This window comes from Euprymna scolopes, chromosome 7, assembly GCF_053919585.1.
Source record: "Euprymna scolopes isolate OS-2025 chromosome 7, ASM5391958v1, whole genome shotgun sequence".
Classification (NCBI taxonomy): Eukaryota; Metazoa; Mollusca; class Cephalopoda; order Sepiida; family Sepiolidae; genus Euprymna; species Euprymna scolopes.
Window position 1 is genome coordinate 123403114 of NC_136488.1, and position 14319 is coordinate 123417432.

At 29.2% G+C, this 14319-nt stretch overlaps 1 protein-coding gene across 11 annotated transcripts in view; it reads right to left on the reverse strand.

Annotated features, from left to right (window-relative positions):
* LOC145279918 (nipped-B-like protein) overlaps nucleotides 1-14319 on the reverse strand; it is a 480085-nt gene that overhangs the window by 66567 nt on the left and 399199 nt on the right. For all 11 annotated transcript variants that reach the window (XM_080131479.1, XM_080131478.1, XM_080131476.1 and 8 more), the window contains 6 exons: nucleotides 10022-10081; nucleotides 7601-7756; nucleotides 6225-6331; nucleotides 5830-5916; nucleotides 4479-4728; nucleotides 2396-2550 (listed from right to left, as the gene is read on the reverse strand). In XM_080131479.1, the coding sequence (XP_079987605.1) occupies nucleotides 2396-2550; nucleotides 4479-4728; nucleotides 5830-5916; nucleotides 6225-6331; nucleotides 7601-7756; nucleotides 10022-10081 (815 nt within the window). The remainder of the gene's footprint in view (nucleotides 1-2395; nucleotides 2551-4478; nucleotides 4729-5829; nucleotides 5917-6224; nucleotides 6332-7600; nucleotides 7757-10021; nucleotides 10082-14319) is intronic.

Here is a 14319-nt window from a genome sequence, read left to right on the forward strand (position 1 = left end):
GTATATTGAGATTTCCACAAATTAAAAAAAGTGTGTTCTTTTGCATTGATCAGTATAATTCATGGGAGATAACTTGAATCAGGTTCAAGGGAGATCACTCTATGATTTCTGAGCCAACAGTTTAATAATACAAAGCAATCTACTTACATCACTTGAATATCAACACTGATATATCGTGACAATATTAAACCTGGCTCCATTACATCAGTTTTCCTCTCAAACTATGAAGTAAGTATATTTTCAATTTTTTTATCATTTTACTTTTGAAGATTTATTCATCTAAATGGATAGCGAAAGAAGTTTTCAGTTATGATATTATCAAACAGGTTACTGGAATTTTTTTTTTTTTTTTTTTTACGGAGGTCACCACTTATCAAGGCCCGGAAGCCACTCAGGGATAAGGGTTATTGCAAGTACAGTAATAATACATAATACTCTTTTGAAATACTGCCAATAAGTAAAGACCAAATACAAGTATTTGTTTAATTAATTTGCATAACTTTTTTTAAATAACTTATAATGAAATAATGTTTGGTGTCATTCGATTGTAATTAAATTGCCTTATTTTAATCATTTTCTTGATATAAATAGTAATTAAAGTAATTGAATAAAAAAGAAAACAGATAAGAAAAGCTTTTTTTAAATTGAACAAACATCGATCTTTACCATGCATAAGCTAGAAGAGAAAAGGGAGAGAAAGGCTGATTATTCACTCGCTTGCTCTCTCAAAATAACCAAAATGTTAATGTTTATTCATTCATTTATTTATTTTTATTTTTATTTTTTAATAAATGTGAAAGTTTGAGTCTATTGTTTACAAGAAACTGGCGCTAACAGAGTTTTTGAGGAGATTATGTAAGGGGGATAACTTGTATCAACTTTATAAGGGATAATTTGGGATGCTATATAATCGACCAAACAATGAAACAATTTTAAGTAAAAAAAAGAGACCATGTCTCCATACAAGGATCATCCCAGAAATTGGCAAGGTAGTTTTCGAAAACGAAATACACTAAGTAAAAACAATCGTATCCTTTCAAAACTGAAAAATAAATTTCCTATCATGAATATAAGTATTATCTAAATATTGATTTACTTGTCCATATGTCCAGTGTCACAAAAAATCATCATCATCACAAACATTGTCACTCTTTATCAGTTCAAAATCATTAAAATATTTTCTCTCCAAAATTTGCAAAAAAACATGGCTGCCACAGTCTCAAATTGACTATTTTATGTCATAATTTTTTAAAAGGTCACGTTGAGAGGAATCTATAAGTCTTTTTTTTTTTAATTATAGATTCTTTTTAAAATTAAAAAAAAATGTTCAACTGAACTGACATCTGTTCATTTATGATTTATGTAAAAAAGTTATTCAGAAAAAAGAACAATGTGTGGTGTGTTGAATTTTCATTGAAAAAAAATTTTTTTTAATTTTTAGATCAATTCTTTTTAGCTTTAAAAGTTTAAAAAAGAAAAAAAAATTTGCTAAAAAATTTGTTTTAAATTAGTCGTTATTTGTTTTATTTTTTATTCATTTTATTTATAATGTGTTTGAAAAATTTTCAACTACCATGAAATTTCCATAGGTTCTGCTAGTTATAATCATTATATTATAATTTATATTAGCATGAACGTATGGTTCAGTATTTATTCTTCACTAAAACAAAGACATCCTAAATTGGACATGTTGTTCAGCTTGAAGAATTCTAACAAATTATTTTATGAATAACCAATAATGAAGAAGTAGTTTTCTAATGAGCCAATGATAGATGTTTACCCACCTAAAAATAAAACCTTTTTTAATAGAATTTCAACTTTTTTTTACAAATTTAAGAATTTGTAATAATTTGTTGACATTGTGAAAAAACTATTTAATTACAAGAATATATATAAAACTACCTAATTAAAATGAAAATAAAATACAATTAAAAATAATGTTCAATCCCCCCCCCCCCCAATATCAACATATTCATTTTTTATTTCACAATCATTAGCCAATTTAATAATAATAAATCATCAACTGCTGCAACAATTATTATTAAAAAAGTAAATATGACTTTGTTTTTCATGAACTGCTAATATTAAAATAAGAATTGCTGAAGCATAATGTATTCGTGTATTATTATTACTTGAAATTGTTTTCATGTTCGACCAATTCTTTTAGCATCTTAAATTTTCTCTTGCAAAAACAAAAAAAAAAAAGCTTATTTTTGCTTATCGATACTAGTTACCTCCCTTATATAATCGTCCCGGCATTCGTTAGCACCAATAAACTTATGAATGAAATGTTTATTGGGGAAAAATGGGATAGCAAGCTGATAAAACTAGCTAGTATTACCATAAAAAGAAGGAATCAAAAACTAATAGAATGCAGAGAAAAAGTGAAGCTTACCTGGAGGATGACTGTATCTGTGAGCTCTTGAATATTCAATAGTGTTCCTAAGGCCTGAACAAGTTCACAAAGTTTATTATAGAGGAGAATAGTTGATTTGTTCTTCACTATATGTGACCTGTTCCTTTTAGATTTCACACTCCCATGATAACTATCTAAAAAGTGAAAGATTGTAACAATAAAACAAATTGAATTATACGTCAATAAAAAAAATAATCTAATCTAGTAATTTCTCTCCTAAAATATACTTGTCATTAATTTCTCTGTATTTTTTCCCAAATATAACCTTTTAAAAGTTTTTTTTTTTCTTATTGCATTTTTAAAAAGGGAAATCGGCATTTGTACAGTTTAATCAAGACATTAAAAAATGAAAATATAGAAAAAAGGTAATGTTGTACGCATCCGTTTTGGACAGAAGATCTATAAAAAAAAATTTTTTTTAAATAAAAAATTCAATTAATTTGTTCGAGTAGTTTTTTTTTTTTTTTTTTTTTTACAGCAGAAAAACAGGTTTTTATGATAACGCGCTGAAGGTAGCCATCTTTAATTTTTTTGAACACGCCACGGGGAGATAACTCAGTTTAAAGCGCCAACACTCTCTCCCCATCTTTAATACTAGCTTTTCTTCCTAAAAATCGAACCTTTTGCTCGGTATCATAACAAATTGTTTTTCGCTGCAAAAAAAAAAAAAAAAAAAAAAAAAAAACTACTTGATGAAATTAAGTGAATTTTTTTTTTTTTTTTTTTTTTTTTTTTTTTCCGGAGAACTTCATTCCATAACGGATATGTACAATTTAAACTTTTTGATATTTTCATTTTTTAATATCTTGATTAAACTATATAAGTACCGGACATCAATTATTTAGCATTGTTTTTTAAATGTTCTTATTTCATATTCGTCACAATTTTTGTTAAAAGTTTGGAAATAAATGTTCTTGAAAAACATGATCACTTACTTACAGACAAGCTAATTAAATATCAAGTCATAAATAACATCGTAGATATGCAAGAAGTGCACTTCAAGACGGTGGCCTTGTGTCAAACTAGATTTGTATGCTTGTTGTTGCAATGCAGTGTATAAATGTTTCATTAATGAAAAAAAAAAAAACTAAAGTGATTTCAGTGAAATGATGTCAAAAGTTATATTTAGCATTATTCATTTGACATTTTATTGGCTGCTTATTTAGAATTAGATTTAGTTAAAAAGAAAAATACAGAAAAATCTTTATGATGTATGTACTCATCGGCAAACAAAGATGTCATATTCCAAAAATCATGTAAATTGATTAAGTAGTTGTTTTTTTAAATTAAGAAAATAAAATTTCATGAAGTGATGAGAAATCTAGGAGTGGCCATATTGTTTTAAATTTACCCAAAATTCAAAGGCGACAGTTCAATTAAACTACAGAGATTTTGTTTGTATTGAAAATAAAAAAAATTTAATTGATAAAAACTGTAAAATTTGTTTTTCTCAATTAAAAAAAAAAATGCTTGATCAATTTATGTGATTATTGGAATATAGCATCTTCATTCCCTGATGAGTACAGACTAAGATTTTTCTACAGTTTTTAATCAAGTGTAATTAAAAATAAGCACCTTCTATTGTCCTATTTTTCATACACAATAGTTTTCATCTTAACAGTAATTAAAATGATTTAATAAAATAAAAATAAATTATGAAAAACTTTACTAAAAAAAATTGCTGGTGAATTTTCAAGGGAGGTAATTGAAATTAAATTAAAAGCTGGCTTAAAATACAGATTTCATAACTGCTTACTCTCACACACACAGAGGCATATTGTATTTCTTCTTTCTTTCCATTGATTTAGGGTTTTATTTAAAAGATAAATAGATTTCTATTAAAATAACGAAAATGATATTATTTACTTAAATATGTGGAGAAATGTGTTATATTTATCTGTTTATATGAATAAATATTAATGTTTATGTCAATAAAAGTGAATGTGTTTTACAAAACAAAATTGGTACATTAAGTTTCAACTATAATGTGTTTATTTATTTATGGTATTGTGTTTGTAAAGACACAACCAGATTACAGTAATTTTCTGGTGTTTAGCCATACCTTTTGTATGAGGATCTATTCTGTAGACTGGGTCAAATTCTGGATAAACAGTGTTCTGTAATTGCCACTTAGTAAACAAGATAATCCTCTCGATGACATCCTCTAGGAACACCTGCTTTGGCATTTCAGGTGCTGTCATGATGTAGATTGCAGTCAAAGAGGCATCCATGCTCCGCAGTACACGTTCCATAGTTAGCTCTCGCCAAAGAACCTGCTCGTCATCATCATCATCGTCATCATCATCTTCTTCCTTTAAAATAAAACAATATATAAGATAAGAAATTAACAATAATTTACAAATTTACCATCGCTCTTTTGATACCTGATCCCGTTCAAGAAATCAGTACCTTTGGTTTCTCTCAACTCCATTTCATCAACAAGTGACTGAAAGATCACTTTAAGCAAGTGTCATATACAGGGCTCTATGGACAAACTTATCTTTAGTTGACCTTTGACAACTAAATATTTTCATTTACTAGACAAATACAAAAGTTACTAATCAAACCCATATGATTTTTAGAATATGACATGTTCGTTCTGTGACGAGTTGTGTACATCATAAAGATTTTTCTGTGTTTTTTTACTAAGTGTAATTCTAAATACACAACAAATTTTATATTGATACTTGAACCTATAAACATTCTAATTTCTTCAGATATTTTTTTAAACATCCTTTGTTATAAAAAAAGACTATATTGTTATTAAACTATTATTATTTAAATAACTTTGTTCGTTTTATTAAAGAAAAAAGTTGAAAAGATATTTTTCACGCAGTAGTAAGCTTTGGAAGATTGTCAGTAAGAGAAACACAATCACCAAAAGATAAGCGTTTCATTATTTCTAGTCGCCACTTTGAAAAATCACTCGTAATGTAGAGCCCTGATATAGTTGTCAATAGGGATAGGAGAGTAAGGACTCTTACAATGATTTTAAAAAGGAAAACTATTAACATTAATGTTGTAAATGGCTATTGTTATTTAATTTAAAAAATATTTTTCCCTAATAAATCACTACTTTTTAGAGCCACTTGAAGATATAATGAGATGAACAGGTTGTCATTTAAATAATAATGAATATTATGAGAAAATTGAAAATGATGAATATAAAGAATGAACAAAATTTCATTACTGATTAGGATGATTTATGTGTATTTATTGACATTGGATTTAAAGATGACATGTTGTAGCCCACAGGAAATCAGTCCTGTGATAATGTTGCCAAGAAATTTCAAATTCTTGGAAAGAAACTCTTTTTGTGGAAATTTCGTTTCGATTTCAGACACACCACGAAAGAAAGGAAAGTTATGTTAACATAAATGTTTATGAATTAATCATTAGCAATAACGACATACCTTGTTAATATTTGGTGTCAATTTGATGCCATCACGAACATTCCATTGTAAAATGGTCAGTAACTTCACAAGTCTATCTGCAGGAACCTGAAAAGGATAAAGATTTTTTTTAAATACACCATCATGATGCATATAGCATGATTACATTTCTGGAAATAAAAATTATGAAAGAAATCAATACTAAAAAAGATACGTAGAAGAAGAAAAATTAAGTGATCAACCATAGTTGAATGCAATCTGAAGACTCTTTTTCATTACCGACTATACATAGTTGTAGGGGAGGGTGTCATTTTCAAAGCCAGGATCCATAAGACATTTAATTTCCACAATATCTAGATGTATAATTTTACCACCTGGGCTAACAGTTAATTTCTAAGAATCAGCACAACACTTACTTGATTGAATACACCCATGGATTTCAGCTTTGCTGCCTCACTACAGATTTCAGACAAAATCTGTTTAGAGATCAATGACTCGGGCGGAATTTCAATATCATCATCGTCTAGATCAGAGAAGAAAATGAGAAAATGTTAAAAATTAGAACAAGATAAAAAAAATATTATTACAATAAGGAGACAAGAGTCAATGTTATTTTTTTTTTTTTTTATATAAATTGAATCCAAATAATGATAATGGCATACAAATGTAACCATCCATTATTTTTGTATTCCAAATCCCATTAAATAACAGTATTAAGACTTATTAAAATACATACTGAAACACTTCAAAAAGATTGAGAGTCAAAATGATATTTAAATCAGGTTTCAAAAGTAAAAACTTCCAACATGAATTTCTTTATATCAGTTTCAAGAGAAACTTTTATGAAATGGGTCAGCAGCAAAAAATCAAGATATACTTTCAAATAAATGCTAACCATATCCCTTTCCCTCTTGTCAGATTTCTCCTTTGATTGCTACCAATAAAATCTGTTTCTACCCTTGTTGAATTTGTTTATTTGTAAATATAACATGATCAATCTTTTTTGTTATATATATATATATATATATAAATATAAATAATAAAAAAAAATCGATTTGATTTGAGAACAGTAAGTAGAGCAGCTCCTAGAATGATTGTTGCAAGTGAGAACTTTAGCTAGGGAGACAAGTAAAAAGGTACAGTGACAAGGATGACCATAGGCCCCAACTTCTCCATTTTTGGAGTTGGCATTGTGCCTAATTGTTTATTTTTTTATCAATATTTTGAATTTTTAAATTTACAGAAAATAAATGATAAAAACCTCAATATCCAAATGTTGAAGAATATACTTAAAGCTTTATTCTTTTGAATAACAAAATATAGGACGTCTTTCTCCATTGGCTAATTGGATACAAATACTTTACTTAGCTCCAAGTCAGATTTTCTTATATGAATCTCATTATAATTATATATTCAACAGTGATTTTAAAATCACCATTAAATAACACTGTACATATTTTTTAAATTACCATTGAATAACACCATACATTTTTTTTTTTTTTTAGTGTTATGATGCCACAAGGAAAACAATAGAGGGGGGGGCTGTGTCTATCCTAACAAATATGCAATGACGTCGAAAAGTTTGATTTCTAAACAAATAAATGTCTGTTTATTTCAAAAATAAAATCTGCATAGAATTGGCTTACTAAACTCACATTTTTAATTTAAACTTAAACAACGCTTTTATCATAAAAAAAAAACTTCACACACACACGCATTATATATATATATATATATATATATATATATAAAAACACACACACATGTGGATTTGTAGATATAAAATACTTACTTGGGTCAAGTGATCCAAAATCTACATCTTCTGCTGTATCAAAGACATATTCAATAGATGTTGCAAATTTTTTGAAAGTTGGACTCTCCAAAAGTTCATCAAGAGAAAGTGCTCTTTGATGGAACCTTTTATTCCTTCTCCTCCTTTTTTTCCGAGCTGCAACAATAAAAACAGGAAAAACTCATTTAACATGAATAAACAGGTCGACTAAAATGAGCCAACATCATTTTCAAAGTCTTCACTATTAGAGCCATTTATTTGGCAGTTGTAGCTGCATACATGCGGGTGACAGAAAACTACTTTGAAATGAATTGCAGATTGTCATTTAACAAAATAGAGATTAAAATATTTTTGCTCCATAAGCATTAACAATAAAAGAGATAAATATATAAGTAAATGTTATTAGTTTAAGCTCAAAATATTTTACAAACAAATGCGGATGGGGGGGTACTTTTAAAAGAGAGAACTGGTAGTGAAGAAGTACCTGAGAAAATGTATATAAACAATCTGTCACATACTAACATGTTTCAGCAAAATAAATCGATTCAGTAATACAGTGGTTCCACTCTTTTTTGTTGGACATGCTTCACCTAATCACCGCTAAAATCCTGATGCCCTCCAACTTCCATGCACTGATATATTTCTTATCATTTAAAAAGTAAACTCAGTTTCAGCTGAAAATGAATTTATTTGCCACAAGAAAAAAATAGAGTAAATAAGACATTATAAGTGTAACTTTGTAAAAACTGCATTTGATTCGCATTTTTAAATCCAATTTAAAAAATAAGGCTCTAATATGACCTCCTGTGAGATGTCCATAAAGAGCGGTAGTGTACTATGATTATATAACTATACAATAAAACCTATCCCCTCCCAAATTATTTTTTTAATATAACATCTGAAATATCTCAAATTCATTGTTATTTTTTAAAAAACATTTAGGGAGTTGAGTTAGTGCTTTTCGGGCACTAACTAATAAAATAAATAAATAATTCGACACAAGCTACTGAATAAACAAACAAACTTAACAAGGAAAAGGTTTATTGAAGCGAGTCAGGGTAAGATGCCCAAAAGATATAACTCGGATAAAACTTGTCTGCCTTTGCCCGATAGTTATTCCCAAGTGGGAATCATCGATACCGGTGTAGGCAGAGAGAGAGAATGAGGAAACAAGTCCGCTCTCTTTGGCGTCTGGCTGGAAAAAGGAGGGATTTTTTTTCGTCCGGAACGGAAGCAGTTAGAGTTCCTTAGGGGGTAAGGAAGGTCCCTGCGCTATGCCTCTGATTGGTCAGTATGTGCCATATCGCACAGTTAAGGGAGGCACTGACTAACAAGAAAAGAGTTGTAATTGTCTGTATTTTTTTTTTTTTTTTTTTTTTTTAAAAGAGTTCTATTTGTTTCTGCTACAAACTAATATAAGCACGATTTCATCAGGCAACTCAGATGTCAATACAGAATTCTGAATTAAATCCTTTATTCAATTGACGAGGACAGATTGTCCTTGTTCTGTAAGTCATGGCTGTGTGGAACTGCTAAGTAATCTACCTTTATGGATTAAATAAAAGGTTGCGTTTGAAAGTTTGTTTAGATTACTAAAGTTTGAAAAGATGCATTTAAAGAAAGTCAAAGGTTACATTGACTGAAAAAAATGGTGAAAATAATCACCAAGATGATAATAGTAATGTGAATAATTTAAATAATACAAACTGTCAATCAACTGAAAAATTGCATATGTTTAATTGATAGACCCCCCCCCCCACCTCCAAATAAAAAAGAATCACAATTTGCATTCTGATCTCCTCAGTCGCATTCAATCATCCAATCCTTAAAACTCAAATTTCCCCTATGAGGCATACAATCTACACTGAGAACCATTGCTCTAAAAGATATAATGCTTTGAGTCTTAATTAGAATTCAATCTAATTTTAAAAAGAAAAAAAAAAAAAAAACAGAAGAATTTTTATGATGTGCATATACGTCATGAAACGTAAATGTCATATTCCAAAAACCAAATCAATCATATAATTTATATTTTTATAAAGAAAATCATTTTTAAACGATTTAAAGCAAGTAATGTGAAACTGGTAGCATTACAATCTTGATCTTGCAAGTTTGTATTATTGTACAGTTATCTACACATGTTTTATTTCAAAATAAGGACGTGAAACAGTCCCTTTTTGGTTACTCATAAAATTTGATTTTTGTTGGTTAAAAACAAAATTACTAACCAATTTACATGATTTTAAAAATATGACATCTTTGTTCTATGATAGGTACCTACATCATAGATTTTTTTGTATCTGTATTTTAGGTTATTAGTTAGGTTGAATTCTAAATAAGAACTGAAACTTTGTAAAATAAAAATGTCATCATTAGCTTGATTCAACACATGTTTTTTGTAAGGATAAATGTGATACTTACAATAGGGATCATCATCATCATCATCATCCCCACTATCACCTGAATATCTTCTTTTACAGCCTGAATTGTGAGAAGAAAAACATTAACAATTCACAGTTATAGTCATCTAAAACGTGCATGTCATCACACTAAGACTAATGCTGAAAACAAATGCATTAAACTGTTAGAAACATAAAATAAAAAACACTCGGCAACAAGTGTGTTTATTTTTTACATGCACTGCACATCTTTATAAGAGACTCAGTTCATTCATCTTCATTCTTCTTAATCACCATCATTTTTCATCATCACTGTTGTTTTTCTCCATTATCATTCTTCTTATCCATCATCATCAAAATTTTCTTACCATTATCATACTTGATCATCATAATCGTCATTTTTCTTCATCATTCTTCATAATAATCATTATTATCATTCATCATTATAATTCTTCATCATTATCATTCCTCTTCATCATAATCATCATCAATTTTCATAATCATCATTCTTCAGTATTCCTCATCATTCTTCATCCTAGTTATCATTTTCCTTCATTCTTTATCGACAATTTTCGCTTATGGTTAGATTAGTAAAAAAAATTTCATTAGATGTGAACAGTTTAGAATTGAAATTATGTGTCAAATTATATATCAAAATTCTTCTTATCATCCTTCTTCTTCATCATCATCGCAATTTTTCCTCATCATTCTTCATAATAATCATCATCATTCTTCATAATAATCATTATCATTCTTTATCATCATTCTTCATAATAATCATCATCATTCTTCATAATAATCATTATCATTCTTTATCATCATTCTTCATAATAATCATCATCATTCTTCATAATAATCATTATCATTCTTTATCATCATTCTTCATAATAATCATCATCATTCTTCATAATAATCATTATCATGCCTCTTCATCATAATCATAGTCAATTTTTATAATTATCATTCTTCAGTATTCCTCATCATTATCATCATCATTCTTCATCGTCCTTCATCCTCTTCATCATTGTTCATCTTTATCATTATCCTTCATCATTATTATTCTTTATCATCATCATCATCAGATTAACATCTTTTTTACATGCTATCGTGTGTTAGATGACTTTCAGAAAATGACTTATAAACAAATTTATCTCTGACCAGGTTTTTATTTATTCTTCTTTTCCTCAGATCCTTCTTTATCACTTCCTCCAATTTTTTCTTTGACTTCTTCCAACTGAACTCACCATCAACTGTTCTATATCTACCAATCCAAGCATGTTCATCCATTCTTTCAATATGACCAAACAAACAGAGTCTCCTGTTTGACACAGAACTCTCTATATCGTCCTGTTTTAACATTCTTTTGACATCATAAGATCTAAGCTTGTCTTTAAGACTCACATTACACATGCATCGTTTTATTCTCATGTCATTTCTCTCTACGCAAGATGTATCTTCAGTAGTCAGGTTTCACTTTCATACATCAAAACACTGTGCCCCCATGCCTGATAGACTCTCTCCTTGCTTGACAGTGATAACACTCTGCTGGTTAGTAATGACAGATCTCTGAACTTAATCTATTCACTTCTATTGCATGCAAATAATGTTTAAAAAAAAACAAAAAAAAAACGGCAATTTTCGCACATGGTTAGATTAGTAGAAATTCCATTAGAAGTGAACAGCTTAGAATTCAAATTATGTGTCAGGATACTACGTCAAACGAGAAATCATCAGAAACATGTAGCAAATCAGCTGAGATTTTCCTCTTTTGCTTTTTGTCCAGCAAGAGAAAGCAGTTGTGTTTTGAGGAGCTGCTTTCATTTTCCTATGAGGAGTGGGTTAAGGTAGTATATACATGTATACATGTGTCCTGAAAAGTAAAGATCCTCGTCCCTGCATAAAAACATTGGACCCCAAATGATTTTATGCAGTTATTATTTACAACCACTGCTATGAATATAATGCAACATGACAGAACAGCAACGAGACAGGATGATCTGCTGCTACATGTCATCAAACCAAAAAGACTCAAGCATAATGAACTGCTATCCTGATAATCTGTTGAGATCAAAGAATTGGTCTCTATAGTGCTAAAGCCGAACTTATAGATGGACGGATTCATCATAAGAATGTCCTTTCTGGTTTGTTATTAGACAGAATTTTGTAATTCAAACAAGAATAGATCGATTAAAATCTTCCAGGTTGGAATTACCATTCTTAGATTACTTTATTATTTAATCTCCTTGTATCAGTTTTTAGCTTTTCCATCAGATTATTCTAGTGATAATACAAAGATGAGGCAGTCACTGTATGGGTAACACTCTACTCTCAACAATTGTTCAGAATGCAAAATTATAGTCTCCTACAACTGACAGGTGCATACACTCTCAACCATCTTGATAGTAACTATTATATATTATCCTTATTTACTTGCCTCCCCATGAGGGTAGAGCAAAATATAAGATCGCCTTTTAATGTAGGAAGACCTAGCTGCCTAAAAAAAGGACACTCTTGATTTAGACAAAAATTAAAATTGCCTTGGTCCAGAAGAATTTCTCCTCCACTAACCGAGGATAAAAAAGGTGAAGTGTAGTATTAAAATAGATACTACACTTTGCTCATAGCAAAACACACACACACACACACACACACACAGACAGAACAAGTATCTGTTACATTTAAAATCGAAGTAATACAACATTTTTTTTTAATTCCAATTTCACACCAAAGGCAAAGTGCCACTTGGATTTTTCCCCAAAATCTATTAGTTTTTTTTTTAATTTTTATTTTTTTTAAATAAAATACTTTATATTAACCTTCATTTACTAATAAATATTCAAAATAATTCTGATATTTAGTAGATTCTTCAATCTGTGATATTCATTTATTTTAGTTTAAAACAAATTTAATTCCACTCCTATTACCCATCTCTACATTTACATTGTTTATATAGTCAAACACTGACATAATTATCTTCATTCATAAAAAAAACATAATTATTTTCATTCATAATAAATCCATACTGCAAGATCATTATATAGTTATCAATTGAATAAGACTGAAAAGAAAAAAGAAGTTAATTTTTCAGGTTAAAATATATTATTTAACATATGCACCAGAGGGAGCGCTAGGACTGTAATCAAACTAGCACATGTACAAATGAGAAGAAAAATATTAGTTGAATCCTTAAAACAAGATACAAACAAAAAGTAAATGAGCATCATCATTACAAAAAAAAAAAAAATTAATCGGTCAAGTGTTTACATTCACGTGCAAAAAAGATATATTTTCTATTACCAAGTTTAAATGATTATTTCAACCTGTACAAAGAACAGGTATGCAAACAAAAAGGGGGACCCCCCCTCCTTCACAAAAAAAGTGATAAGAATAACTATGGTCTACTGATAAATATGGCCACACACATGGTAATCAAAAGTTGGATTTTAACAGGTACCTTTAATTAAGCAAGAGAAAAATAGCTACATGTGGATCAGTTTTATTTTATGTACTAATGAGTCACCAATTATTAAGGCCCAAAGGAGAGAAGCTTAGTTTTAGTCATATAAACACTTTTTTCTTCCATTGCACAATGTGCTAGATAAAAGAAGATCTTGATTAATTAATTAATGCTCCTCAAAGTGTTGTGATAAATGATGGTGTCATCTATATTAACGTCAATGAGTGATCTTAGAATATGATTTGAGAAATCATTAAGACCAGGAAGAGAGTTAAGCCGAGAATGGCTCGTTGAGGAACGCCGGCATTGATCTTGTATTGAATCAAGTGGGGGAAGGGGGGGGGTCCAGGAAAAGAGAAATAGGGTAGAGAGGGAAAGGGAAAAAGAATAGGAAGAGAAGAGGGGCGTATGTAGAGGAAGATTGGGTTGAGCCGGGACTAAAAAGAAAGGGGCATGTTCAAAGATAGATATTACACTTTTTAAAACATTAAAACACTATTATCATTCATGCCTCCCGGCAAAGCTGAGTAGTTCTACTAGGTAGTTATAAAACAAAGTAACCTATCAAAATTCAGATTTTAATGTGATAATGATGAGGCCATATTAATTAGTCTTCCATACGGTAGTATTTTTTTTTAATATCAGCTAAGCATTGTCAATCAATGTTACAAAAATTGTTTCAAAATTTTAACAAAGTACTTTAAAATTCAAGTTTCATTAAATGTGAGAGAAACGTAGAATATCAACACACTATTGTGGTCTTTGACAAAATTAGGTTGTTTAAAATTCTGTACACTTTTTCTCTTTGTGGAATTTGATGTTGCTGCTCTTCCACTTTGGTTAACGTTTTACATTTTGATGAT